This window comes from Rhipicephalus microplus, chromosome 7 (genome assembly GCF_043290135.1).
Source record: "Rhipicephalus microplus isolate Deutch F79 chromosome 7, USDA_Rmic, whole genome shotgun sequence".
NCBI lineage: Eukaryota > Metazoa > Arthropoda > Arachnida > Ixodida > Ixodidae > Rhipicephalus > Rhipicephalus microplus.
In genome coordinates this window covers 165,428,325-165,455,746 of record NC_134706.1, presented here as the reverse complement: position 1 = coordinate 165,455,746, position 27,422 = coordinate 165,428,325, and the positions used below count along the sequence as shown (strand labels likewise).

The window sequence follows — 27,422 nt, the reverse complement described above, 5'->3', positions numbered from 1 at the left end:
TAGATAGATAGATAGATAGATAGACAGACAGACAGACAGACAGACAGACAGACAGACAGACAGACAGACAGACAGACAGACAGACAGACAGACAGACAGATAGATAGATAGATAGATAGATAGATAGATAGATAGATAGATAGATAGATAGATAGATAGATAGATAGATAGATAGATAGATAGACGGACGGATGGGTGGATGGATGGATGGATGGATGGATGGATGGATGGATGGATGGATGGATCGCGCTAAGAAATGCTTCGCATTAAAAAAAAATGGCAGCATATCCACAGAGTGAATGGTGGAGAGTGGGGCGAAGCATTTGTCCGTCAATGCGTCCGTCTGTGTGACCGTCCATGCGTCTGTTCGTGCGCCCGTCCCTGCGTCCGTTCATGCGTCCATCCATGCATCTGTCTGTGTGTCCATTCATCCATCTATTCAACACTCCAAGTCCCACCATCTCGGATCTTTTTAGCATATATTCCCCATATAGAAGCACCGCAATTTAGTGGACATTCCAAGGACTAAACGAGAGGTGGCACACGCACACTTTCTTACGGCTTGCGATTCGGGTCTACTTCCCACCTTCAACCACCTTCAGTTCATGGTATATAGTAGTTCACTGTATTCATGGCACTGCGGCCCAATGCTCGCTAAACCTTTCTAAAACCAAGGAGGTTACGCCCAGCGAGTATAACGTAGCAACCTTTTCCTGTCAGATAGTGCTCAATGTACATACCAGTGGCTGCTAATGTGAAATGAGAGACAGGAGGATTCAGCTTTTAATTTCTTACGGCTTGCGCTTCGTATCTGCTTCCCCCCTTTAACCACCTCGAATTCATTCATGGTATATACTAGTTCATTGTATTCATGGCCCTGCGGCTCAACGCTCGCTAAACCTTTCTAAAACTAAGGAGGTTACACCCAGCGAGTATAATGTAGCAACCATTTCTTTTCCGATAGTGCTCAATGTGCATACCAGTGGCTGCTAATGGGGATCGCAGCGTGCGCGTTGACTAAAAGCCGAATGCTCCTGTCTCTCATTCTCCATTAGCAGCGATTGGCATGTACATTGAGCATATTTTTTATTGTTAAACAACGCACAGAAGAAATCTCTCACCGGCACCACCTTGGAGGTCAAATGTTATACCTATTTCGGGTATGTGCCACTGGTAGTTACGTACTACGAGGGACGCACAAGCCACGCCATAAGGAGCTTCGCCCCTAAAACGAAGTTGTGAGCACAGACATGCGCTTAGGATGCGAAGCACGGATTTGACCCGGTTGAAACGGGCATGACGTGGGTGCTGGAAGAGCGTTTCGAAGCGAAACTCGGCCTAACGTTTAACTCGAGAAAACGACGTCGCCATTCGCGAACGCGCTCGCAACGCCGCCGACGGCCTGGTTATGCGTAATGGCATAGGCGGAAGTTTCAGCGGCGAAAGAGCGTCGTCTTCCTGCGACCTCCCTCTCCATCGCACATAAGCAAGCCGAAAGAGTGTTATCACTCCATGTGCGCTCGAACGTTGCGAATGGTGGAGAGAGTGAAGCGAGAGAGAGGTGACACGTAGAGACACGTTTTAACGCGTACGTTAGACGGGCGTCAGTTTTATTGCGCGTGAACTGACGAGTCGTTGGTGTAGCGAGCGCGCGTCGTCGAAGTAGCGGAGCGAGTGCGCGGCAGGCGAGGGAGAGAGTGGTGTCAGTGCGCACTGCGAGGTTAGCGTGACGTCACTCGTACGGAGGGAAAGCTGGCCTTGGAATGTCTGAAATTCCACCCATGGTCGAGTGGGGGCCAAAAAAAGCGACTGCTAAAGAAGAACCATAGTGGATCCGTTCAAATCTACCCTCGGGGACGCCAAAAAAATCCGCTAGAGGCACCATAATAAGCTCAAATTTTAGAGCGAAGAGAGCCACTATTTTGAAAAGGCTATTTGCTATATAATTGAAGGGTAACGTTTCAATTCCGCATTGTACATTCGAGTGCATAATTTTAGAGACCACGGGAGCGCATGCCGAGGCGCGTCGCTGTGCCTTCTGGCGGCTGCACGGCTCTGTCCAGGAGCGCGTACTGCGCACGCTCGTCCCATATCACCCGGCAGCCTGCCCTTACATTCGTTTCAACGGCGCGCATCTCAAAACGATGCGGACGGTGCAAGGTGTCACTTCTGTAGTCGCTGTGAAGACAATGAAAAAAGCCGAGCGCTAATGTGACGACAGCACATCATTTGCGGGTTTCGGCTTTACAATTCGATGCCATCTCGTGTGGCGCAAGTGATTGGCGCCGATGGGCGTTTGATTAAATACTGAAAGTAGTGATCTTTCATGGATAGCAGTTATAGCTATCGTTTTCTTTTTTTTTTCTGGCTTATAAGAATAAACTGTTTATTTATCGCGTTCCCTGGCTATTCATTCTGGATGCGCGATGTCCAGTGGTTTACTGCTTACCACTGCATGCGCGATATTCGCACCAAAAAATGGAGCTGGCATAACGTCTCCGAGACAGAGCACAAAATTCATCATTGCTAGATGAGCATATCACGCAACTTCGTCTTAGAAAAGCTGAGAAACGGCATGATTTCCGCGCTGCATTAAGGAAGAAAGCGTATTGCATGGCGCGCTTGAGCCATGCTATTACATTAGAGGCATTTTCGCCGCTTTATTATCGCTCGGAAGTACCGGTGCTTGCACAGCGACTGCAGAAGTGGCACCTTGCGCCGTCCGCGTCGGTTCGAGATGCGCGCCGTTGAAACGAGCGAAAGGGCAGGTTGCCGGGTGATATGGGACAAGCGTGCGCAGTACCAACACCTCCTAGGAGGTATTGGCAGTACGCGCTCCCGGACGCGAATTTGGAATTGCTGGCCGCGCATCGCAAGAAAGTGGGAAAAGAAAGAGTGCGAGGAGGACGCTAGCGCCAGTGGCAGGATTGCTCACGCACTATTGGTTCCTCTCTGTAGGTCACGTGCATGCTTGTAGGTGACGTGTGGTGACGCACGCACGCGCCCGCGATGGAATGTGCGGAGTTTTTCTGGCTGTTCCATCGTACGGAAGCACCCACAACCTATTGCAACACTTTCTCTACCTTTCCCTTCTGCCTTTCTGTGTCCCTCTTTCCCTCTCCGTGTAGGAGCTGAGCTGAACAGTGCTACCCGCAGAGTTGCAATGGAGAGGCTGATTTTTTTTTTTCTTCAATCAACGCCTTCGCCATACGCGAACTTGATACGGGAACTTTGATTCATGCGTACTAAAGTTCGAAATTACTCTCTCACGTTCGGTAACGTGCATCGCGCTTCTGTCCCACACCAGGCCAGTAGCTACTACCTTCGCAGAAACGCGATTCCATTATGACAGCCACCCAGACGCTCACGTCTGAATTAGACGCCAGCACATCAAACGTGAAGCGCGTTTCGGTCAACGACGCGTTACCGAATGACATGGCAGCCACGCGCAAATTTACGTGCGAAATAGACGCCAGTTAGGCAGGCCCATCTGACGTGAAGTGCCTCCGCGTCGACCTTTGCGCAGACGGCGATGCGCACGAGTGGCTCACCAGCTACAGCAAGGCAACTAATACGACGTGGATCGTCAATAAGGAAATCAGAAATCCAAAGAGGTAAGTTTGCAAAGTTTTCATGTTGTCTGTTTCTTGTACAAGTGGCTAATAGGCTGGTTTGAAGCGCATATGGGCTTATTTACTTACAGGACAGATATGCTACATGCTCGCTCATTGTATCGAAAGGCAAGACGCTGTGTTTTCCATTGAAATCTACCATAGTAGTGTGCACTACTTCGCGAAAGTTGCTTTTTTTTCATCAGCCGAATGATTGCGGCTGATTGTTCTGGAGAAACATACCTGTATTCTTCAAGGCCGCCACTGTTGCTGTTTGATAGGATGGTTATGTGCTGAGCGGTGAAGCATTGATCTGACGAGTTCGTTTCCAGCACTTTTATAAGTTGCTGCCATGTTTCATACTGCAAGGAATTCAAAGTTAATGTATGAATTATCACGAGGACTATGGTAAACACTAGAAAGCCCCGCACGCCGTACAAGTGTCTCGTTCCTTTTATGTTTACCTTTGTAATATGAGAGCTTTATGCCTGCAAGCCTTGCATATGTGTTCAAGATGCTCGTTCCAAACACGGCGTGTAGCCAGCTTCAGGTTGTTGTCTTATGTGCGTAAAAGCATCCATATATGTCATATTGGTGCATAGACACAGAGACAAGTCAGAACACTGCTACGTTTCAAACCAGCCTATTAGCCACTTGTAAAGCAGACAGGCAAACTTTGCAAACTTACCTCTTTGAGTTTCTGGTTTCTCTATCGATGATCCACATCGTATTAGTTGCCTTGCTGCCGTCTGTGCTGAAGGCGTCGCGGAGGCACTTCGCTGGCAGTCGCAACCTCATCGCTCAGTGAAACCATCACATCGTATTAGTTGCCTTGCTCCTGTCTTGTGCTGAAGGCGTCGCGGAGGCACTGCGTTGGCAGTCGCAACCTCATCGCTCATTGAAACCATCATCGTATCGCCATCCTATCGAAATCCACTCTCTCGCGCCCTCGCCGCACGGTAGCGATCCATCCACCGAAGGAGGCGAGGGTGCTTCCGCACGATGGAACAGCCGTAAACACTTCTCTGTACAGCACAAGCGTCACCTTCACGTCACCTCCAGAGGCAAACCAATAGCGCGCTAGCAATCCTGCCGCTGGCGCTGGTGACCCCCTCGCACTCTTTCTTTTCTCTCTTTCGTGCGATGCGGAGCCAGCAATTCCAAATACGCCTCCCGGACAGAGCCGTGCAGCCGCCAGAAGGCGCAGCGACGCGTCTCGGCATGCGCTCCCGTGGTCTCTAAAATTATGCACTCGACTGTACGTGCGTAGTACTTCTGAGCACTAACTTTGTTTAGTGATCGCGGAGCCATGCGAGTTCTACCATGCGTTTTCTTATCTGTGATGGTGACGAAGCGGAAAGCATGGGATGCCGCTGTTCTTCAGGGGCAGCTGACGCGCATATGCGCATGTAGTTTTCATCCGATTGTTGGCGCCGTCCTCGGCATTTCGTTTTCCTTCTAGCATTTTTTTTTATTCGCTTCTGTAAGTCAGTGCAGTTGCTGTTGGTATAGTCGCCGTACTGCTGTATGGTGCCTCAGGAACTGTCATATTGGCGGTGGCATTCATTTCTTCAAGTTCCACGGTGATGGCAGGTAGATTCGTTTTGCCTGTGCGCGCATGTTTGTTATGCCGAATTCCACTGGTAGATCCGGAGCTCAAATCCCGAAGCGAGCACTCGGATTGCGCCAAGCCAGATCTGCGAGTGCATCTCGTGGATGCCCCCCGTGAGGTCACTCTGTAAGTTGTTTACGAATACGTCACATTTCCTTATACGTCATTTCGTATGGCATGTATGGCTCGTCGTCCTCACTGCTGATGAACTAGTCCCCTCGCTGTCGCTCAAAGCGAGACACAAACAAGCAACAACCCGTCCAGCAAAGTCAAACGACGCCATTTTAGCAATGTAGACAAGTGGACAGGGTGACTAGACACCGCCTCAAAAAAAGAAAAAAAACGCTGAAGACAATTTAGCTGTCCGGCTCTACTGAAAATGACGTCAACGCATTCTCGGAGTTCCGACGAAGAACCCTCCGTCGCGGAGTGGGTTGTTCCGAATCTGCGAGTGCAAAACGCTAACTTGCTCCGAATCTACCAGTGAAATGCATATTCTCGGCCGCGGATCAAAAAAAAAAAAAATTCTCCCGCTCAACGAGTCGAATTCGCTCAAATTTTTGTCGGTCATTTCACTCTGAAACCTTGCTACCGCTGTTAGCGTTGTGTATTTGTGCACTACGTTCATTTGCACTGGTCGTGCACCTGTTGGAATGCTTGCGCTTCTCTCGACTTTTGCTCCACTGTGATTTCCTTGCGAAAAACCCCGCCTTCTGTCCTCAGCTTCACCGCACTATGTCGTAATGCAATAAAAAAAAAGGGGGGGGGGGTGTAAACCAGGCTCGGCGAAAGCAGAAGCTGTAATTCGAAGCTGTCACTGAAGCACCTCACGCCGATTTTTATGACTGTTTTTTATAATATGTTGCATACAAACGAGACACGCTTTTCTATTAATTTTGCCTCTCAAAACAAAGGCGTGCCGTTTTGACGCTTTCTTTTCCCGAAAACGATTGAATAGTGCAATGTGGTACCGCACAATATACCTAAAATTAACTCTTCAGAATAACTTGAAAAAAAATGGTACTGGCCTAATATTCTTCCGCGTAACCATATATGGGCGTTATTATGTTCATTCTTTTTTTTCAGTGATGCTGACGACGACGAATTTTCCCTGAGGCTTTTGTGATGGGTAGGAGCATTCGACGATCCGCTCGATATCCATTGGTTGCTCCTTTGCTGTTCTGAAGTGCTTTATTACTCATGTTAACGCAGTTCTTTTCCCTACATGAAGCCTGTCTAAGACCAGTTTTCGACGGAGTTTTAAGCACCGGTGTGGATGAATGGTAGAATGCTGGGTTGGCACGCCGGACACGTGGGATCGAATCCCATTTCGTCTTTAATGTTCTTAATGTACTTAAGTTCGTTTGCTTTTTCTTTTTGCGATAGTGGTTACGGACACATGCGGCGGAGGACAACTATGGCGCACGCGACCCTTGTTGCGATCTCATAACAGCTTTCGCTGTAAAATTCTAGTCTGGATTTTGGCCTTAGAGCCTGTAGTAGGGGAATGCCTGTGGCTCGCATTTAACTAGAGGGTGCACAACGCGGGAAACTTGTCAAACGTAAATCTTAGTCTTTCTTTGAATATGTTCAAGAGCGTCATGTGTGAGGGTATCATTTATACACGCGTGCTATAGAGCCTTTGTCACAAAAGAGCAGTGTAGCATAGCAGTTTTACATTAGTGGTTAAGTTTGAGTCTGAGGGGAAAAGTCTTTCGGAAGGTGATTGAACAAGCATGTCATCAATATGCAGATTTCAAGATAGGTTTGAGCTGTGTGTCGCGTCGACATGTGTAACTGGAAATGCCGCGAACTGTATACTTATACCAGAAATTATGAAATAGAAGAAAATGCTGCTGTTCCAGAAGAGAGAAAAAGCCATTGTTGAAAAGACGGCTACAAGAAAGAACGGCATACGATGCGCTACTCAACTCTTTTAGGGGAGCATTTTCGATGGGGGCGAAAATGCTATAGGCCCGTGTCCTCAGATTCGATCGCACGTCAAAGAACCCCGAGTGGTCGAAATTTCCGGAGCCCTCCACTACGGCGTGTCTCATAATCATATGGTGGTTTTGGGAAGTTACACCCCACATATCAATCAATCAAGTGTCGAGCTGTGACACTTGTTAGTCCGCGCTCGTCCTGTCTGTGCTGATTTCGTGCGTACTATTCGCTTGAGGTGTGCGCTACAAGCTTCGAGCTGCTTGCCGTTCTTAACGTGACTTTGCAATTTGTTGCTGTTGCTGATACAATGCACAATAAACGCTCAGCCACCTCTGCAAGGACACGTTTCACTTTCTTGTTATAGCGATTTCTAGACAGGGCGATCAGCCGAATCCTTTTTCGTAGCTCCATCCATCAGTGACCACACACTTCGGAAAACCACTTCTGGCCTTTGCCTGTGAGGAAGCACTTACGAATGCTTCGCGTGATGAGCTTCAGCCCCCACGCAATTAAGCGTCTTGCTCTTCCATCCATAAAGCTTACTTCCCAGACTAAGGCAGTTCTCGGGTCACGTGTGTACATATTTATTCCCGGTTGATTGATTGATATGTGGGGTTTAACGTCCCAAAACCACTGATGATTATGAGAGACGCCGTAGTGGAGGGCTCCGGAAATTTCGACCACCTGGGGTTCTTTAACGTGCACCCAAATCTGAGCACACGGGCCTACAACGTTTCCGCCTCCATCGGAAATGCAGCCGCCGCAGCCGGGATTCGAATCCGCGCCCTGCGGGTCAGCAGCCGAGTACCTTAGCCACTAGACCACCGCGGCGGGGCTGTATTCCCGGTTGATGTAGCCGAAGAAGTAAGGCAGCGTCTAGAGAAGCCTACAGATATTCGGTGGGAACGTTTTCTTACTCGTCGCGCTTTCTCACATGGGTGGCCGTCTGTTCTTCTGACGCACCCAGTGCGTCATGCTGCCCACTAACGTCATTGAAGCGTTCCCACATAGAGACAATGGGGGATCAAACGTTTTGGCCGATTGCATGCTTTGCCACGGCGCCGATAGTTGCACCAGATACGGGCTCGACATCCCACAGTCAGTTGAATTTCTTTTTGACAATTTTGCTTCTATGCTATGTTCTGACATTTTTTTTTGTTTCACTAGAATGTTAGCTGAGAGACGGTGTGCAAGTCCCATAAATTCTCGATTTGTTTCTTCATCCAAACTCATACAGCGGTGCCCCATCGACTTGCAGGAAGAAACCTTAAGTAGGGCACTTTCTGTTCTGACTCCGTTTTTTTTTTTTTTTTTTGCCCAGAATCAGCTCTTGGGATATATATTTCAGTATACTGAATAAATGCTGAAAGCTCTTTCTGGAACGCTCCCGAGAGCCGTGCTTCCTTATCGGCCGCGCTTTTTTGTCAAAAGTCGATGCGCGAGCAGCCATTTCAATGAGCCGTCTACACTTGCTGAGACGATATAAGCTTATCTCTCTCTCTCGTTTGGGAATACATGTTGGAGATAGCGGCCACGCTCGCTCGCGAGTCATCAGCCCACATCGTCGCCGGAAACTGTCGGATCGATGTCGCCGTGAATCATTCGATGGGCAGCTGCTGAATCACTGCGTGTCAGCGCCAATGGTTGCGAAATAACATCAAAACGATATGATCTCGTCGTTAAAGTCGCAGTCAAAAAGTGGGCAACAACTTCTCTTCCAGGCAGCACTTTGCCGCGTATAATCTCGGGCGTTTTCTTCTTTCAGAAACTGGCTTCACCCGGGCGCCCAGTACTTTGAGCGCAGTCGTTTCCTTATCGCTGTAAAATAAGATAGGGCGAGTCTGTCGTCACTTAGAAGTTAATCACGAACTGCGTGCATATGCCGAGCGAAGGATATTTGTGCGTCTGTTTGGTGTCGACAACGAACATGCACTGGCAGCGTTGATACGGGGGTGCGCGATAAAGCTGATAAACAACCTAACATGAATCGATTTGTTCCTTGCTGTCAGTTTCATTCAGTTCACGGATTATCAGCAATGCACGAGAAAAGGGACATCGCAACGATTTTTCGGGGCTGTGACACGAACATATATGGACGCCTTGCATGGAGAGCGTCGCTTGTAACGCTTTGCGTCTTCGGTATACATGGAGAAAAGCCTCAGAAAGAAAATGCAAATCATTCCAAATAGGCGTTTAAATGTGAACATATTTCACAGATTCTGGGCAGTATGTTTGTTCGTAAAAATGGCATTGATATTAAAAAGTAGAATTCGAAAATTTAGAATAGAATTTTTCACTACAATGCTTGTTCGAGAAAGGTGGTCATGTGCGGACACGGTAATGGTGTATATGCGGCATGCTGTTTAGCTCTGCACAATTCAACTGCTTGATTATCGGCGTGACACTGTCGGGTATGTACGCCGCAGCAAAAAAAAAATACAATAGCGCAAGGGACTGTTCCGGCCAACGGTCTTTCGATCGTGTTAATCTTTTTCCGTGGTGACCGTATATACTCTATAGAAGCGTGTGCTGGAAATTGGTCGGTAAGACATACATAAACTGTGCTTGTGATGACATACCGGAATATATAAGCAGACAGGACGAACGCCGAGTAGAACAACGCCCCAGATGACCCGCGCAGATTACGGACGCTGCAGAGTTGAAGCAGACAGTACGAACGCATTCGCCTTGTCTGCTTTTACTCTGGTGTCTCGTTGCCCCGCCGCAGTGATCTAGTGGCTATGGTACTCGGCTGCTGACCCGCAGGTCGCCGGTTCGTATCCCGGCTGTGGCGGCTGCATTTCCGATAGAGGCGGAAATGTTGTAGGCCCGTGTGCTCAGATTTGGGTGCACGTTAAAGAACCCCAGGCCGTCGAAACTTCCGGAGCCCTCCACTACGGCGTCTCATAATCATATGGTGGTTTTGGGACGTTAAACACCGCATATCAATCAATCAATCTGGTGTCTCGTCCCCATAACGCAGGCTAAGCATGGCCGCAGAAACTCAGCGCTATAGTTCCGATTTCTGTGAACATGCGTGCTCGCAGCGGTTGCCAGGCAGGTCTGTTTGGACGAAGTGAAGCTGACGTGGATGTTCGCATTTATTGTTCTTCATCAGTTTATGCAAATCAAGAAATTTGATTGAGCTGTTAAGAAGTCATGATTTGCTTGTTTGTCTTTTATATTTTTCAATTTGTGAATATTGAGTCTGGATAAGCACGAGAACGCTTGCGTTTAGCGCTTGCCTCCGCTCTCCTTTGCGACACGCTCAGCTCAAATCACAAGTTCGATCGCGCCCGGTTGTCTCCTTCGGTTAGCGTGCTAAGTATGAATACGGCAAAGGTATATCATTCGATGATGCTTGAAGCGAATACAATCCGCAGTAGGCCTGGTCGATCAGGTCACACTGACCTCCATTAAAAAACCTGGACGACGCATCTCTGCTCTCCCATGTGGGCGCTTGTGAAGCCACCAGAAGGTCCGTTCGGTGTCCCGGAAGCTGGCGTCTTATGGCCGTTCTAGGCGGTTATTCAAATATTACGTGGTGGCAGCTGTGATCATACTTTTTGCGTGCACGTACCATAGTTTCATACTGTAATACTTAAAAAGAAATCTGGCGCTGCCATCGCGTGATCGCAGCGCCAGGTTCCTCTCTAGATATTACAGTATGAGGGTACACGTGTACCCTCATAGGAATTATAGGAAGTACAGGCTTCGGATCGGATCACGTTAGCCAGCGAACTGTCTACGGATTTTTTTCTACAGTTTCAGTTTCGCTCTTCGCGTAGAGTGGGTCCTGGGGTGGTTGAAAAGGACTGAAGCTACGGCTTTGTTGCTCAAAGAAGCTGAAAACTACTAGGCCTCTCCATTTAATGCTACGCTGGAGCTGTATAAGTCGTGTTTGATAGTTTAAGCGAAGCGTGGTCCACTCACCGCTGCGCTTAGATGTAGCGTCCCCTGCCAGTGCAGGCTATTATCACGTTTATTGTTAGTGCGTCTTGCCAAAACTCGTTGAAATCAACTGCAAAACTACGGCGACACGAAGTAGATGCACCACCACGCTCTTCTCGCTCGACTTCACAACAAACGAGAGCGCTGCATTGGGGGCAGACCACTGGAACACACGCACCTGGTATCGACGCAGACAAAACGTTAGGTGTTTCTCACTTAATACAGTGATGTTATTTACATAAATGATTATTGTGTTATTTTGAGGGCAAAGGAAAAATTTTTTGTTTTGAAATTCTGTGAACAACAATTCATTACATCTTGATGCCAAATTTGCAACGCAACGGCAGAGCAATGCATACCAGAGTGGTTAAGTTTGTTTAGGTTTCCCTTTTAACGCCTAGTCACAAAAACCTTTTGCAATAAAATTTTCGTACAAAAATGAAGAAATTTTCAATTAGACATAACTTCACTTCACTTTGTTTTACACTCAGCAAACAAGCGTCACGAATTCACTTTGTTTTACACTCAGCAAACAAGCGTCACGAACCTCAAGAACGTGATTCGTCCGAAGCCTGTACTTCCCATTATTCTCATGGGGGTACAAGCGCCGATGAAGAAGCCCGCGTAGACCCTAGCGCCAGATTCCCCTCTAGGTCTTACTGTATGAAACTATATGCCACGTACAGTGGGAGTCGATGATATGCGAAGCACGAATGAGAAATGTTGATATGTCACTTTAAAATCAGTGCAATGTTACGAGGTGGAGCTAATTGATGCCGTACATGACTTTCGTGTTATGATTATTATGTTTGAATGTGTCATTTACCTTCGTCATCTATTCACGTCACGTGATACCAAATTTAGAATATGTGGAGCTAGCAAAACGGCCGCGAGCATGCGTATTATTATTATCACTATTATTATTATTATTATTATTATTATTATTATTATTATTATTATTATTATTGTGTCCATCAATACAAATTTGATGGGGGGGATAAAAATAAGTGACTATCCGCTTGACTATGTTCCCAAACCCCTTTATACACAAGGCAGGGGCGGAAAAGAACATAACAGTGAGTAGTATTGAAAACTGGCCAAGTTGATGACGATGCATAGCTGGTCGAGGCAAACAGCGCGAAAAACTAGGACTGAGTAAAGGAAAGACTCAAGACGAGCGCTGACTTTCAACTCACAAATTTAATCACAAAACGCCAAACATATACATCTTTTTGCGCGCATGGTCTTACAAGGCAAGAAAACCGAATACACTGCTGTGTCGACACGAGGTACCTTATTTTAACAACGTTAGTGCATGGTAAGACAACAGCTGACTAAAACACACAACATTAATTAACAAAATTTGGAATTACATATATAGTTTCAAACACGCTGCAATGGAGATAACGGCGTTGACAAAAAGAACAATGCAATAAACTTGTATGAAAGTATAAATCAGAAGCCTGAATATATAAACCACAAGTACACCAAACACACGCATGCACTGGTGGTTGTATTTTTTCCCTCTTGTTTTTGTTCATTCTTTTTTTTTGCTTAGTTTTCACCAGGAAGTTAAAAAGGAGGTTTCGAATGCCAGGAGTGTGTATTAGATATTTGCGTAATTGAGATTGATATCTGCTGTGCTAATACCTAATGAATATAACCTGCTGAATTGTAACGGTAGCTTTTTGTTGTCCAGAGTTATTTGTTGTTCGAGGAAGCATTCAAGGTTGATGGCGATGTAGGTATTTTGGTTGACAACTTTTCATGGAAGCTATATATATATATATATATATATATATATATATATATATATATATATATATATATATATATATATATATATATATATATATATATATATATATATATAATACGGATGAGAAGTAAGGGAATTTTGATGCGTTGTAACATCTAAGGGCGCACCCGTATAAACCGCTCGCCTCTTTCGAGTCTGTGTAGATTCGTGGACCTGAATCTCCCTTGCGGTTCGTAGCGATGCTGTACCCGGAGTTCCAGTACCGGCCACCTCCACCGTCGTACCAGGCCTCGATGCAGGAGTACCGGCTGCGGCTTCTGCTCTTGGACCGCCAAGGCCCCACCCTGCCCACACCGGTGGCCCTGGCTGCCCACCACCACCACCACCACCACGCGGTGCCCGTGGTGCCGCCCGCGGTGCCGCCCCCTTCGGCGGTCACGACGCAACCGGCGCCCCCCATGCTGTCGCCGGTGTCGCCGCCGCCTACCTACCGGTCCGGCATGCACGCCAGGTGAGAGTCGTGTGCATCGGAATACCGCTGGGACATAATATGCATGACTGCAGGCAACGGAATGCGCTCAATCAAACTGTTTCAGGACGCGCTGCGGAGCGCTCGCCCTAAAGCGGCCCTCTAACGCTCGAAAACATCGGTGCCGACTGCATAACTCGTACTGGCGCTCGCCAGAACTACTGCGAGTGGAAATGATGCCGGAAGGTGGCCGCCATATGAGTGTATAAATGTAACGTTAAATGTGATCGCGGCATTGCATCAAAATTGGCATTACTGTTCGATTTTTCGTTAGCATGATTTTTTACTCGTAGCGACAGAGAATAAAGCTCTCCGTCTTTTACAGCTTGAAAACTGCAAAGCTGGCCAAAGAATGCTCCGAACGCCTTGTGCTGGAAGAAACGCGCCGGCGACGCTCTGGTTGCCGTTATTTGAAGAAACTAAAAAAAAATGTAAGAGCGTTGATATGTATACGCCATTGCAAAAAGAAGGATCAGTAAAGCTACAAACCATTATAAAAGCGTTCGCGAGCTGGCTCGTTTCGCACGTGTCGTTCCCTCTTCAAATGCGACATGGTTTGTTGCCATCGCAACGGCGTCCTTAATACGCTGGACGTAACAGGCAATATGTCATGCGAGCTTCCTGCGCGGTAGGGCTTTTAGTTCATTTCATTGGGCAGCCTTCCGACGTCAGAGGGCGAGGGAAACACGGTGAGCCCGCGAAAATCGAGTAGAGGGTAAGCATCCATTTCATTTGGTATCACTAGGCTTAATAACTTTGCAACGCGCGCGGCCCTATTGCTGCCGTTCTCGCGGTACTTCTCTCTTATGCCGTCAGTGTACGCCAACAGCTAGAAAAATATGTAAAACTATGAAGTGAAAATTGTTAGAGGGACTTGCTTGTTGACGACTTGCTGACGACTGTGCATGCCAGTGAAATACTACTTTAGCTAAATGTCTTCAGCCTCGTGTGCACTAATCCTGACCTGATTATACGGCAAGCTGCAGTGCGTGTGCCAGCAAATTACATTTCATGGCTGAGGTATCATACCGTGCGAAACTACATGTAAGCATAATACTGTGCTTGTCTAGCTGTTATGCGTTTAGTTTTCTGGCGAAGAAGAACGGCGCTAGGAGCAGAAAGCGCGTTGTCGAATCACGTTGCGGTGATGCCTTGCAAGAGCAGGTGGCATTTTGTTTGGATACTGTGAATGTGCCCGTACTATGTCTCGTGTATGTGTGCCTATACGGACGGTGTGCGCCCAATGCAGGACCTAGTGAGTGCGAGCGCATGTACTTCGCTACAGCCGACTTATGTTGCAGCCTTTCAAAAAAAGGCAAGCCCTCCCGATGAACCTGCGGATGGCGTTTCCGCTGTGGTGGTGGCGAGGAGGTGTCTCTTCCATTTGTTTAATTGTCGTAATGCACGAAGTTCGAGCTAAAATGTCGTTAGCTTTTTTACCTTCTGTCCTTCTAAAGAGGGAGCAATTGTAATAAGAAACTTCAAACGTTGCTCAAGCGAACATGTATTTAGCAAAACAAAATTTTTTTCTTCTTCTTCGTGGGTATGTGATTCGTTTAGCTCGCACGCCGTCACACTTTCTGCACTGAACGAACAACATTACACGTTACTATAGGGAGTTTTTAAATAGGGGCCCCAAAGCTCGTTGCGTGTGCATGCGGAGCAGGAGCGAAGAGTTTTCGAATAGGGTCTTCGGCGCATTGGACACTTCCCATATTTTAAGTCACTCAAGTCTTGGCCGAGAGTCGTCACTCACTCGCTGGATTTTGTGCCGACCGGTTGTGCCCCCGTGATCTCCGATGACAGCGCAGCTTTGGCCGACTGGCTTGCCCTACGCCATCTCCTGACGCCGACAAGAGCTCTCACTGAGTGGTGCCCCATCCTCGGACTCTGCGACCGTGTCCTTCTTGTCTCTTAGTCGTCGCTGTGTTCTCGCGTTATAACTATCGGCAAAGCGCAGACCCTGTATGGGCCTCGCGCATGCGCAGTGGCCTGGACGCTATTTCTTCGGGGGTCCGCAACGATTGGGGCGCTGTCACAGAACGAGCGCTAAACAAGAGCGCGCCGCCAAATCCTTGCGACAACGGGCGGCAGAAACGCCGCGAGGTAAAAAGAAAAAAAAAAGAAAGCAAACATCCAGGGCTCCCGGGCGCGCGCTCTCCCCGCAGAAGCACGACTTCGCAGACGATCCTCCTCACCCCACATCTGCGGCCCAGCAAGACCGCGATTTTTCTCGAACGAACGGGGCGGAGTCAGACCGAGCTGAGTCATCCGACGCGGAGGGCAGACAAACCGTCTCCCCTCTCCCCAGCCTTCGCTGCGTATCGCGCCGACGAAAGGACGAGAAAGATCTGGAAAGTCGCGCGCAAGGTATTTAACCGAGCAGCCGAGACGAGAAATCAGGAGGAGACGGAAAGTTAGCGCCGGAGCGCGGAGGAATTCCGCCGTGTAGTCGGCGAAGGTTCTGCCCGTAGTGACAGAACAGGAGGAGACGGAAGTGAGCGCCAGAGTGCGTAGAGAGTCCGCCGTGTAGTCGGCGAAGTTTGTGGTCCGTAGGGACGGCTCGAGCTACAGGCAAGAGCGTGGGTTTTCCGCTATCGAGCGAAGACGCGGGCAACAGCTGCGTGTGTGAAGCCGACGGATTTCCGGCGAAGAAGTTGAAGTTGAAGAGTGGCCTATTGCAGACGGGAGTTTTCCTGGAAGAGAAACTCCGGCGAGGTTTCCTGGAAGAGAGACTTCGAGAGCTGCGGAACGACAACAACGCTGGACTTTGAGTGAGTGATTCTCGGAAGAGTATCATTCAGACTTCTGTTCCAAGGACTTTGGACTGAATAGGTTTTATATCTTTTTAGTCTTTAAGTGTCTTTTTAGTCTTTAAGTGGTTGTTCAATGCATGTGACTGCATTGTAGTGCGTATTGTTGTCTGTGTCCGTTGTTTCAAGTGTGGTTGATTGTACTGTGTAGTACATTGTCTGTTTGGTGACGTATTGTATGTAACTATTGTGGAGTGTGCATACGTGTGTATTGTTTTTGATCTGCCGTTAATGAGAATATAGTTTTGTTTGTTTATCAACTCTCGGCTCTGTCTTGTTCTTTGGGCCACGGCCGGCGTCCGCTGGCGCACCAATAAGGACCACTTCTAAATTGTCCACGCTTTCGTGGTGTGGTTCGGGGGGCCGACACTTCGGCTCTTGGAATTAGCCCGGCGATCGCCTCCCTAATAACGGGACAGGTGTGACAATTAATCTGGCGTCCGCGATACAGGACCTTTTGGTGCACAGTGTGTCCAAAGTAGTGAGAAAGAGCCTCGAGTTGTTGATAGTGCTATCGGAACGATTTTGTGTGTTGTTCAGTGTCCTCGTTAACGAGTGCAGGGGAGTGTTCCGATAGACTGATTTAGGCAGATACTTGTTGCACGCGGCAAGGTTTTATTTGCGAGTTGCGAGACACAATGGATCTCGAAAAGTTAGTTGCGCTTGGTGAGAAGATGGGTCTTTCCGGCGCCGAACTACGGAAATGGGTAAGCCAGAAGGAGAAAGAGGCGATGGAGAGAGAGAGGTTGGCAGCTGAGAGGGCCAAGGAAGAAAAAGCAGCTGAGTTGGAGAGAGAAAGGCTGGCCGCTGAAAGGGTAAAGGAAGAACGAGAGCAGCAATTGAAGTTGGAGCTGGAGAGAGAAAAGTTGGCAGCCGAAAGGGCGAGAGAAGAAAGAGAAGCGGAGATGGCTGAAAGGGAACGGCAGCGGCAGCACGAGATGGAACTCGAGCGGCTCCGTTTGCAACAGCGAAGCGAAACTCCCGTCCAAGCTAGAGTTGAAAGCAGCGAACGGGATGATCACGGCTTCCGCTTGAACCCAAGCAAGCTGCTCGTAGCGTTTGATGAAAGGAAGGACGACCTAGACGCGTACCTCCACAGATTTGAGACGATTGCGAGGAGCCAGAATTGGCCGGAACAGCAATGGGCAACTGCTTTGAGTACTTGCTTGAGTGGTGAAGCGCTCAGTGTGTACGGTAGGCTGACGCCGACCGATGCAGCCAACTACGCAAAGGTGAAAGCGGCCTTGTTGAAGCGATTTAGATTCACTGTGGAAGGATTCCGGGACAGATTTCGGACAGGAAAGCCAGCTGATGGTGAGACAGCTACGCAGTATGCTGCCCGACTTTGCCACTATTTCGACAGATGGATTGAACTTTCAGGGACAGCACAGGAGTACGATGAGCTTAGAGAGCTGCTAATTAAAGAACAATTTCTTACTAGTTGCCACCCAAGCCTGTCGCTGTATTTGAAAGAGAGGAAGGCGGAGTCATTTGAAGGAATGCTTGAATTGGCTGATCAATTCTTGGAAGCGCAAGGTGGCACTAATTTGGCCAAGGTAAAGAAGGAGTGCCCCGATGATTCGAAGAAATTGGCTCCCGAAGAAAAGAAGCGTGCACCAGAGAGCATTCAGCGATGCTTTCTGTGTAACCGAGTGGGTCATCGCGCGAAAAACTGTCGAACGATCTTTACGAGCCCTACGGTAGTGAAATGTTTTAAGTGCGGTCAGACTGGGCATAAAGCAGATGCATGTCGGAACGGAGTGAGCCAAACTCACCGGGTATCCTGTGTGCAAGCAGCACCGAATTCTGATAATAATGCCGTCACCGAAGGATTCGTAGAATTGAAAAATGGAGAGAAAATTCCGATTGTGGGTGCTGTAATGTCAAAACAGCCAACCGGTGTTACGAAGGGAATGCCAACACTTCCTGGAAAGATTGCAGGCAAGAAGATTACGGTTCTAAGAGACACCGGTAGCTCCACGGTTATCGTGAGGAGAAATTTGGTACGGGAAAGAGAGTTGACAGGCAGAACGAAACCGGTTTGCCTAATTGACCGTACGGTTCGGATGCTTCCCGAAGCAGAAATTGAGGTTGAAACCCCGTACTTCAGCGGGAAGGTTATTGCGTTATGCATGACGACCCCCCTGTATGACCTTGTCATCGGAAACATCGGCGGGGCGCGAGGGCCAAGTGATCCAGAATGTTTGGGAGAAGACCCGAAGTTAGAGCCCTCGCCGACACAGCGGCCGCGAGATACAGTGGAGGAGCATCCCGTGACGGATCTCACTAGAGCCCGAGGCGAAGCCGTGGCGCAAGAGACAGCGAAGGAGAAGACGATCGTGTCGAATAAGTTCACGGGCCGAGCAACCGGACTTACGTCGGCACAACCTCAACCGACCGACAGTGTAAAGGAGACGGAGTTGGCCAGCCGGGAAAAATGTAGAGGCATGATCAAGCGGGTAAATAAACAGACAGGACCCGTCGAATGTAATGACGCGTTAACGGTGTCGGAAGAGACAACGATGGCTGAGACGACGCCTCAGATATCGTCGTGGAAAAGGGCTCGCCGAAAAAGAACGTGGAAACACAAGAATAGATCGAGCGAGCACCGCAAAAAGGGGCGCAAGCGCTGTTCGAAGTATTCAGGATAAGTGCTGAGGTCGAATCAGAATGTGTTGGGCAGTGCTGAGTGCCATATGTTGTGCTATTGTTCTTGTTATCCTGTGTCTCAAGTGTATGTCGAGCGAGTCAGTGTTCTGTGCGATGGTGTGATGTATAGTGTTGTATAATTGTTGGATAGACAGAACTTTGTACGTTTGTATTGTTTAGAATGTGTGATGAAGTGTTGTAGGCATGTACATGTGGCTATATTTCATGTGTTGTGGAATTGAACTACAATGTACGATTGTATTGAGAGATATATTGTGAATGTGAAGTGTCAGGAGCGACGGATTGTGTTACAGTCTGTGAGAATGTGTGGTGACTGTTCGCGCTCGTTTGTGTGGTTTTGAATATTATGAGATAATATTCTTAAAGTGGGGGGCAGTGTCACATAACGAGCGCTAAACAGGAGCGCGCCGCCAAATCCTTGCGACAACGGGCGGCAGAAACGCCGCGAGGTAAAAAGAAAAAAAAAAGAAAGCAAACATCCAGGGCTCCCGGGCGCGCGCTCTCCCCGCAGAAGCACGACTTCGCAGACGATCCTCCTCACCCCACATCTGCGGCCCAGCAAGACCGCGATTTTTCTCGAACGAACGGGGCGGAGTCAGACCGAGCTGAGTCATCCGACGCGGAGGGCAGACAAACCGTCTCCCCTCTCCCCAGCCTTCGCTGCGTATCGCGCCGACGAAAGGACGAGAAAGATCTGGAAAGTCGCGCGCAAGGTATTTAACCGAGCAGCCGAGACGAGAAATCAGGAGGAGACGGAAAGTTAGCGCCGGAGCGCGGAGGAATTCCGCCGTGTAGTCGGCGAAGGTTCTGCCCGTAGTGACAGAACAGGAGGAGACGGAAGTGAGCGCCAGAGTGCGTAGAGAGTCCGCCGTGTAGTCGGCGAAGTTTGTGGTCCGTAGGGACGGCTCGAGCTACAGGCAAGAGCGTGGGTTTTCCGCTATCGAGCGAAGACGCGGGCAACAGCTGCGTGTGTGAAGCCGACGGATTTCCAGCGAAGAAGTTGAAGTTGAAGAGTGGCCTATTGCAGACGGGAGTTTTCCTGGAAGAGAAACTCCGGCGAGGTTTCCTGGAAGAGAGACTTCGAGAGCTGCGGAACGACAACAACGCTGGACTTTGAGTGAGTGATTCTCGGAAGAGTATCATTCAGACTTCTGTTCCAAGGACTTTGGACTGAATAGGTTTTATATCTTTTTAGTCTTTAAGTGTCTTGGTTGTTCAATGCATGTGACTGCATTGTAGTGCGTATTGTTGTCTGTGTCCGTTGTTTCAAGTGTGGTTGATTGTACTGTGTAGTACATTGTCTGTTTGGTGACGTATTGTATGTAACTATTGTGGAGTGTGCATACGTGTGTATTGTTTTTGATCTGCCGTTAATGAGAATATAGTTTTGTTTGTTTATCAACTCTCGGCTCTGTCTTGTTCTTTGGGCCACGGCCGGCGTCCGCTGGCGCACCAATAAGGACCACTTCTAAATTGTCCACGCTTTCGTGGTGCGGTTCGGGGGGCCGACACTTCGGCTCTTGGAATTAGCCCGGCGATCGCCTCCCTAATAACGGGACAGGTGTGACAGGCGCCTATTGGAAAACTCCCTACTTACTATGTGCCTAGATCAACGTAGACGACGTTACAGAAGTAAACCGACATGTGCTTCTCAACTCGGAGTACTCTTAGTTCGAGAACTAGTTCCTGCAAGGGGAGCGGTCTCAGGAAGACACAGAAAGGAAGAATGCCACAGTTCCATGCCAAGGCGTTCGTGTCTTTCTATTCCACTCATTCCGAGCGAACCCCCCGCGGAGATTTGGGAACCGGAAGGATCCCTCGCGTATCTCCTGCTGCTCGTCGTCATCCGTGCCATCGAACCTCAGCGCCATGATTCGCCGCGAGTGAGAGTTTTATTTTCACGAGAAGTCACGGCTTGTGTTTTCGTTACGTTTCTTCGCTTTTATGTTTCAGTATATCTTTTATCCCCTCCGTGGTGATCTGTGTAGCGCCCATTTGGGAACGTCACGACGACCACGACTGGCTTCACGAGTCGAGGAAAAGCGAAAGCATTCCGTCTTACGTTCCTTTCCTCAACTGCAAACTTTTCTCGATTGCCTCCGCTCGTCTTATTTTTATTTTCTCTTGGACTCGACGGATCGTGCATTTCGAAAGCTGTTCTCGTTTGGTGCGCTCCCCTAATGATTTCTGCGGGGACGAGATGGTCTGGCACTTTGCTGGAACGCGTCTTGCTTTACACTTGCGCCTATCCGCTTGGCAAATGCAGACAGAGGTTAACGCAAAGCGCGTGCGCAGTACACGGTCCACTGTTAAAGGGACCACTCGAATTTCACATTGATGGACCCACAACTGCGAGTGATTTTGGAAACGTAGTTTGTATATGGCACTGATCTGTGAGAAACAGTCATAGCTGTCAATCGCTGGTAGTATTGTATGCTCTTTCTCTATGGCGAACAACCGAAGCGATGGTCAAATTTTAGGGATTCCAAAGCAACCCTCTTGTCAGCCTTGCGCCGTGGACCATATGAGGAACTGATATAAGACACCTCATTCATACGTCCTTTGAGAATGGGCAAAGTGACGTTTTCGTCGTTGTCAAGTCACTGTGACGTGATTGGCCACGAACATGCAGATAATTCTGCCTGGTCAGAAATTGATTGATTGATATGTGGGGTTCAACATCCCAAAACTACCATATGATTATGAGAGACGCCGCAGTGGAGGGCTCCGGATATTTGGACTACCTGGGATTCTTTAACGTGCACCCGAATCTGAGCAGACTGACCTACAGCATTTTCGCCTCCATCGAAAATGCAGCCGCCTCTGCCGGGCCTTTATACCGCGACATGCGTGCCAGCAGCCGAGTACCTTCGCCACTAGACCTTTTCTGCGGGGCGCCCGGTCAGCATGGCGAAAAGAAATGAGCGACACCCCTTTTAATATCTGATGCTGCTGTCATGCTTCGACGAACCGCGAAGGATATTTTACACTCAACACTGAATGCATGAAGGGCCCCAAACTACCGCCAACACCACCCGAACGCGTTGCGAATATCTTCCGCGACTGCCCTCGTCGTATACGCTGTGCACAGAAGATCCCTCTCATTCGCCCCCGCTCCTCTTGACAACAGGACGGTGACACTAGAAACTATTATTTATTGTCATCCCGAAAAGTCCTTGACAATTCAAGCAACTAAGACATTGCGAAGCACAAAAGGTTTGCACGAGACTTTTAATTGCCGTGTACTGTACAAGACTGCCGCTGTGCGCTGTAACTTTGTGTGTGCGCGGTGTGGGCTCCCCCCCCCCCCCCCCCGCCACCTCTTTTAGATGCAAAGCTTCTTACGGTCGAACTCAATCCGGTATGTGGCGTGACCAACCTTACTGCGCATCTCCTCGTCTCTCTGTCCTCTTCTACGCTCCCCCTCTCTCGCCTCGCAACGCCCTTGCAAGCAGCTTCTGCTAGCCAACGCTCGCTTCCCTGTCTCCTTTAGGCATCCCTCCCCGCAGTGTTTACACGCCCAATGCGCATGGGTGCTTCCTCCTCTTTTACGCTCCTCCTCTCTTGCATCGCAGTGCCAACGCAGGCAGCGCCAGCAAGCCAATGCGCCCTGCCCACGCTCGCTATCTCTTCCCTAGAGATCTCTCCCCGCGGTGTTTATACACGCTTATGCACATGCGCCCCTTCCCCCCTCCTCCACTTCTAGGCTACCCCCATATCTCACCTCGCAACGCCGACGCAGGCAGCGTCTCCTGCCGAGTTTCTTGATTGAAAACGACGGCTTCTCGCGTCGCGCAATCGCTCAGTGGTCACCCTGTATGTAGAGGCACTGGATTTTGACCTCCAAGGTAGTGCCAGTGGGAGGTTTTTCATGTGCGTTGTTGAACAATAAAAATTCGCAGCGTGCACGTTAGCTGAAAGCGGTCTGTGGGTCTCTGTGTCCAATCGGAGTATTCTGTCTCTCAGCGCCCATTAGTAGCGTTGGCCATGTTCTAGTACTAAACACCAATCTATCACTGCGGGCTTTTCGCCTATTCAGGTTTCTCGATGAGCGCCAGCGTCACCATCACCGCCAGTGTAAGCGTTAGCGCCCGCTGCTTCGCATCTACACCTGGTTCCCTTTAGCGGGACATGGTGTAATTTTTTCTGTTTTTACTCAATTCTTTCAATCTCCCCCATCCGTTCCCTCCGTACAGGGTTGCGTACCAGTTATGTCAAACTGGTCGACTTCCCTGCCTTTACTTTCAGTCGTTTTCCTTCCTTCCAAATAACTTTGCTTACGCCAGGAAGCCAAATCTGCCCACACTCGAGTGCTTCCTTTAACGATGGACCCATCTGTAAGTTCCTGCTCTTTCCTACCAGCGACTTTTGCGCTTGGAGGCATTCTGAATGAGGGCCCTTTGACAGACGTAAACTAGTGAGCCACCTTTGAAAGTGTCACAAGGGCTTTGCGTCTGTGGCGTGGTGACCAAGAAGTCGTGCGTGGCTTTCATTTCCATTCGCAGTGAAAGTATTTCGAGAAATTGGGCCGAAATTGCGAAAACCGGTCTTCCGCCTCTCTTGAAAGGACACTCTGCAGATATCCAAGTCAGCTCTCTTTTCGTCCGTTCGTGTTTTTTTTTCTTTTTTTTTCGTGCTCTGGAAATTTTCTGGGCACCGGATGAGCAGCACTAGTGCGAAATCATTCGTTACAGTTGCACATAGTTATGACAAACACTGATGTAGTGAATTATGAGTTATAGCGAACTAAATACGAATTTTTAGTGGTCACGTTTTGCTTCAGTTGCATAATTGTTATGCCGAGACCAAAAAGAACGAAAAAAAGAAAGTAATGGAACGCTATAAGTGTCGCTGTATATCGGATGCAACAAAAAAGGTTCGGTTCGCACGAGGCTCAAAACTCGAAAAACAACACAGAAAGCAAAATAAATATTGATAGACTATCCACAAATCCTTTCTTTTCGAAATGTAAGTATCTAAAAAAGTTATATTAAAGTTAAAATAAGGACTTGGTTTAAATAAGTCTAGGAACATGCGGAAGTTCTGATCATCTGGCGAAAAAGGTCCCGGCAGCGTTACTACTGCAGTGGAAAGGGCCCTTTCGTGCATGGAGAGCAATGTTCACGTTTCAGTGCATGGTCTTCGAAACGTTTTTCAAATCATCTCATTTTTGGTCGTCGTTTCTTGTTCATTTATTTATTATGCTTAATTGCTTAAATGAACATGAAAGCAGGTCTCTTTTGCCAAACGTGCTTCGCTGTTTTGTAATTTCACCTCATGTTCCGCTTCGCTTTGGTTGTAATACCTTAAGGAGGTAGGTGAGGATTAGCTCGTTGATAGTTGGTTAGAAACGTGGAATAATGTGTTGTTTGTACATGGAGTTGTTTTCGCCCGGTTTATTCCTTACTTGATAGAACTGGACTATACCACTGCTGTTACAACGAATATGGAACTAACTGATGGTCCAGATGCTACTTCGTTATAATTATGTTCACCTGCATAGTGTTTTTCCTAAGGCCAGTGTTGATCGAGGGTGCTATGTCGAGTCAATTCGCAGGACCGGTGCGCTTGAAATATTTCATTTTCGTAACCAGCAGCGTGATTCCTAATCACGTCGCACCGTCGCCGAAGCGGAGTAAGAAGGGATACAAACAAGAGGCCCGGGCGGCGTAAGAGTCTACGCCGTGCGCACCCATGAGAGAGACAGCTTACGTGGCGTATGTCCTCCAGCGAAGCGTTTCGCGGATTGCGTCGGGTTCGTCATCGAATACCTCGACCTCTTTTTGTCGCTTCTAGGCGCTAGCGCCTTCATCGTGTCGTGTCAGCCGCGGACGAGGACTGCGGACCCGGCTGCGTCCTTCGCAGCAGGAGACACTTTGCCGGAAACGACGCAAAAGAGTAGCCAAGCTCGGCGACGGAGAAGCACGCGTACACGCTGCGAAACGGTGGTCGCCACCTCGCGCGCCAGTGTGCGGCGCGTTTCCCCTCTGCGTCTCTGCGCACGTTTTTTCTGCCGTTCGCTTCCTTTTGTTGGCGCCCTCCTTTCTGCGAGGCCGCAGTGGCACTTTGGTGCCTTGACATACTGCGCGCCGCGGCCCGTGCACGAATCTCGTTTTCGGAGCCCCTTCGCTCAGACAGGGCGAAGGCGTCGCCGTGTAGAGATCGCTGATCGCTTCTTCGTCAGCAGAAAACCGCGTGAAGACATGGCGCTGATTGGAAACTGATTGCTTTTACGCTCACAATACTACGAGGAACACAGTTGAGCCACACATGAGACAAGATACGCTGCTATCGCCAACACGTATTTTAGGCGTTCTCGCGAAGGAACCCAACCGTCTTCTCTGAGGTGAGCGAAGGACTGCGTGCGCAACTATCTTTCGAGCTTTAAATCTGAGAAGCTTCGAGTGTGGATGCTTTGAGCGAACGTTGTATTGCTCCACGACTCGCAAGGTCATTTATCGCGTCGTAATGACCTTGAGCCGCCGGAGCTAGAGGTGCCGTAGCGCTACTGTTGCTGGCGTGACGCCACGCCAGGTGATCCGCTGCGAATGGACGTCCCAGTTGCACCCGCTCGGAGCATCAGTACAGTGTCACTGTAGCCTCAGTGCGATGGTGCCACGTGACTAGGTGAAGGAACGGCTGCTTCGCCGGGGCTCGGTGTGCGGTCTCACTATGAAATATGTTTTATAACCGCGCCGCCATACTGGGCTATTAAGCCAATGTTTTCTTCTTTACGAAAATAATAAGGCCAAGGAACATCGTGTGCACCAACCCGGCTGTCTTCATTTTTTTATCTTAACACTGCTCTTTAATCGATAAAGGTACGAAATTAAACAGCCCAATATTGCGGCACTCAAAGCCACCCGTAAAGGTACGAACACACACTGGCGGGAAGCCGCGGCGGCGTCCCGCCCGCCGGTGCCTCCGCTGGCCTCGGGAAAAGAATGGACATGTCGAGGCGCGCGCACCCACCTGCTAGTTGCCGGCTCGCGGCTTGTCGCGACAAATGGAGAGAGAAAAAATTCGTTCCAAATCTGCATGTTACACCGCAAATGTCGATAGTCGATAGTCTTCCGTCTGGCCTGGGAGAGTGAACGAAACGTTTATTTGATGTTCTGCGCCAGAAAATTGATTAATGGTATTCTGGGGGCGCTGCGTTAGAGTGCCTCGAGCGTGTAGCGGAGGCGAACGAGCGCATCGAGGCACGTTAGACACAAGCGTCATCTGGCAGTTATCTTCGAAAACGAAGGCGTGCAGCCCGCGGAGAAAGATGCGCACCAGCTTCGGAGGTGATAAGGTGTAGAACGCAAAGCGACGGGCAGGTGCCTCCACCGTGACGTCGTAGCGAAGCGTTAGAAACACCGAAGCGGGCGGCAGGCCCGTTGTTTGTAGAAAATCTTACCACGGGCGGATCGAAGCAGCCCCCGCCGTTGTCATTCAGCAGCGCGCAAAAAGCCTAACATTACAACGAATCATTGTCTGCATAATTGATTGATATGTGTTTAACGTCCCAAAACCACCATATGTAGTGGAGGGCTCCGGAAATTCTGACCCCCTTAAGTTTTTTACAGTACTCCCAAATCTGAGCACACGGGCCTACAACATTTCCGCTTCCATTGGAAATGCAGGCGCTGCGGCCGGGATTCGATCCCGTGACCTGCGGGTGAGCAGCCGAGTACCTTAGCGACTAGACCACCGTGGTGGGGCGCATTGTCTGCATAGTGTCCTGGAAAACCAAATTGATTGTTCACTCGTGATAACACGGTTTACGAATGTTAAACCACATCCAGTTTTTATCCGAGGATGTGAACATGTTCCCCAATGAAAAAACAATAGTGATGGTTGCAGTGTCTAGGTTGTAAAGCAGTGTTTCGAGTTACAGCCCTCTGCTCCACATTCTGTTTTCTTGTGATGCATCGCCCTGATAGGGTCGTTTTCTGGACATCAATGGTGTCGAGTACGTGGACAGCTGCGCGCAAGTATTAAGCTTTTTTTTTTTTCACACCATGCCGTTCGTCTTACTCACGCGCAAGGACGTTTAAGGCAGCTTGTGCAGTATATAGCTTTCAAAAAAAAACTTTGTGGTCTGTTCATTGAGCAACCCTGCTCCGCCAGGGTTTGTGTGCGTGAAAGCACCACTGTCTCCTGTGGCTACTATACGCATGACAGAAGAAAGACATAACACCGTCCATATTTTCAACATCTGTCCGTGTACGAGAAAAGCGGAAGATGCTGAATTTATGCTATAGTATAGATTATTTCATCAGTCTACTGGGTTTGTTATTTTCTTCTCTTCTTATTGGCGGGCGCTGTTTTGCGTACGCATCTAAAATTAAAACGATTGGTTTACGTGCATCTCATTTTTAATTTATTTAAAATAAATTACCACGACTGCTGTGGAATGAACGAAACGAAAAGAATTTTAATTACTCTTTCCTTGTTATACACAATATTCACGTGAACAAGCAATAATTACCAGAAAAGCAGATGTATTGAGGTACGGCAACTGCCGCCGTAACTTAATTGAGAGCAA

At 48.8% G+C, this 27,422-nt stretch overlaps 1 protein-coding gene across 1 annotated transcript in view; it reads left to right on the top strand.

Moving 5' to 3' along the window:
- The window catches only part of LOC119179012 (uncharacterized), a 296,890-nt gene that overhangs the window by 190,678 nt on the left and 78,790 nt on the right, over nucleotides 1-27,422 (top strand). Inside the window, exon 3 of the mRNA XM_037430096.2 lies at nucleotides 13,115-13,388. Within this exon, the coding sequence (XP_037285993.2) occupies nucleotides 13,115-13,388 (274 nt within the window). The remainder of the gene's footprint in view (nucleotides 1-13,114; nucleotides 13,389-27,422) is intronic.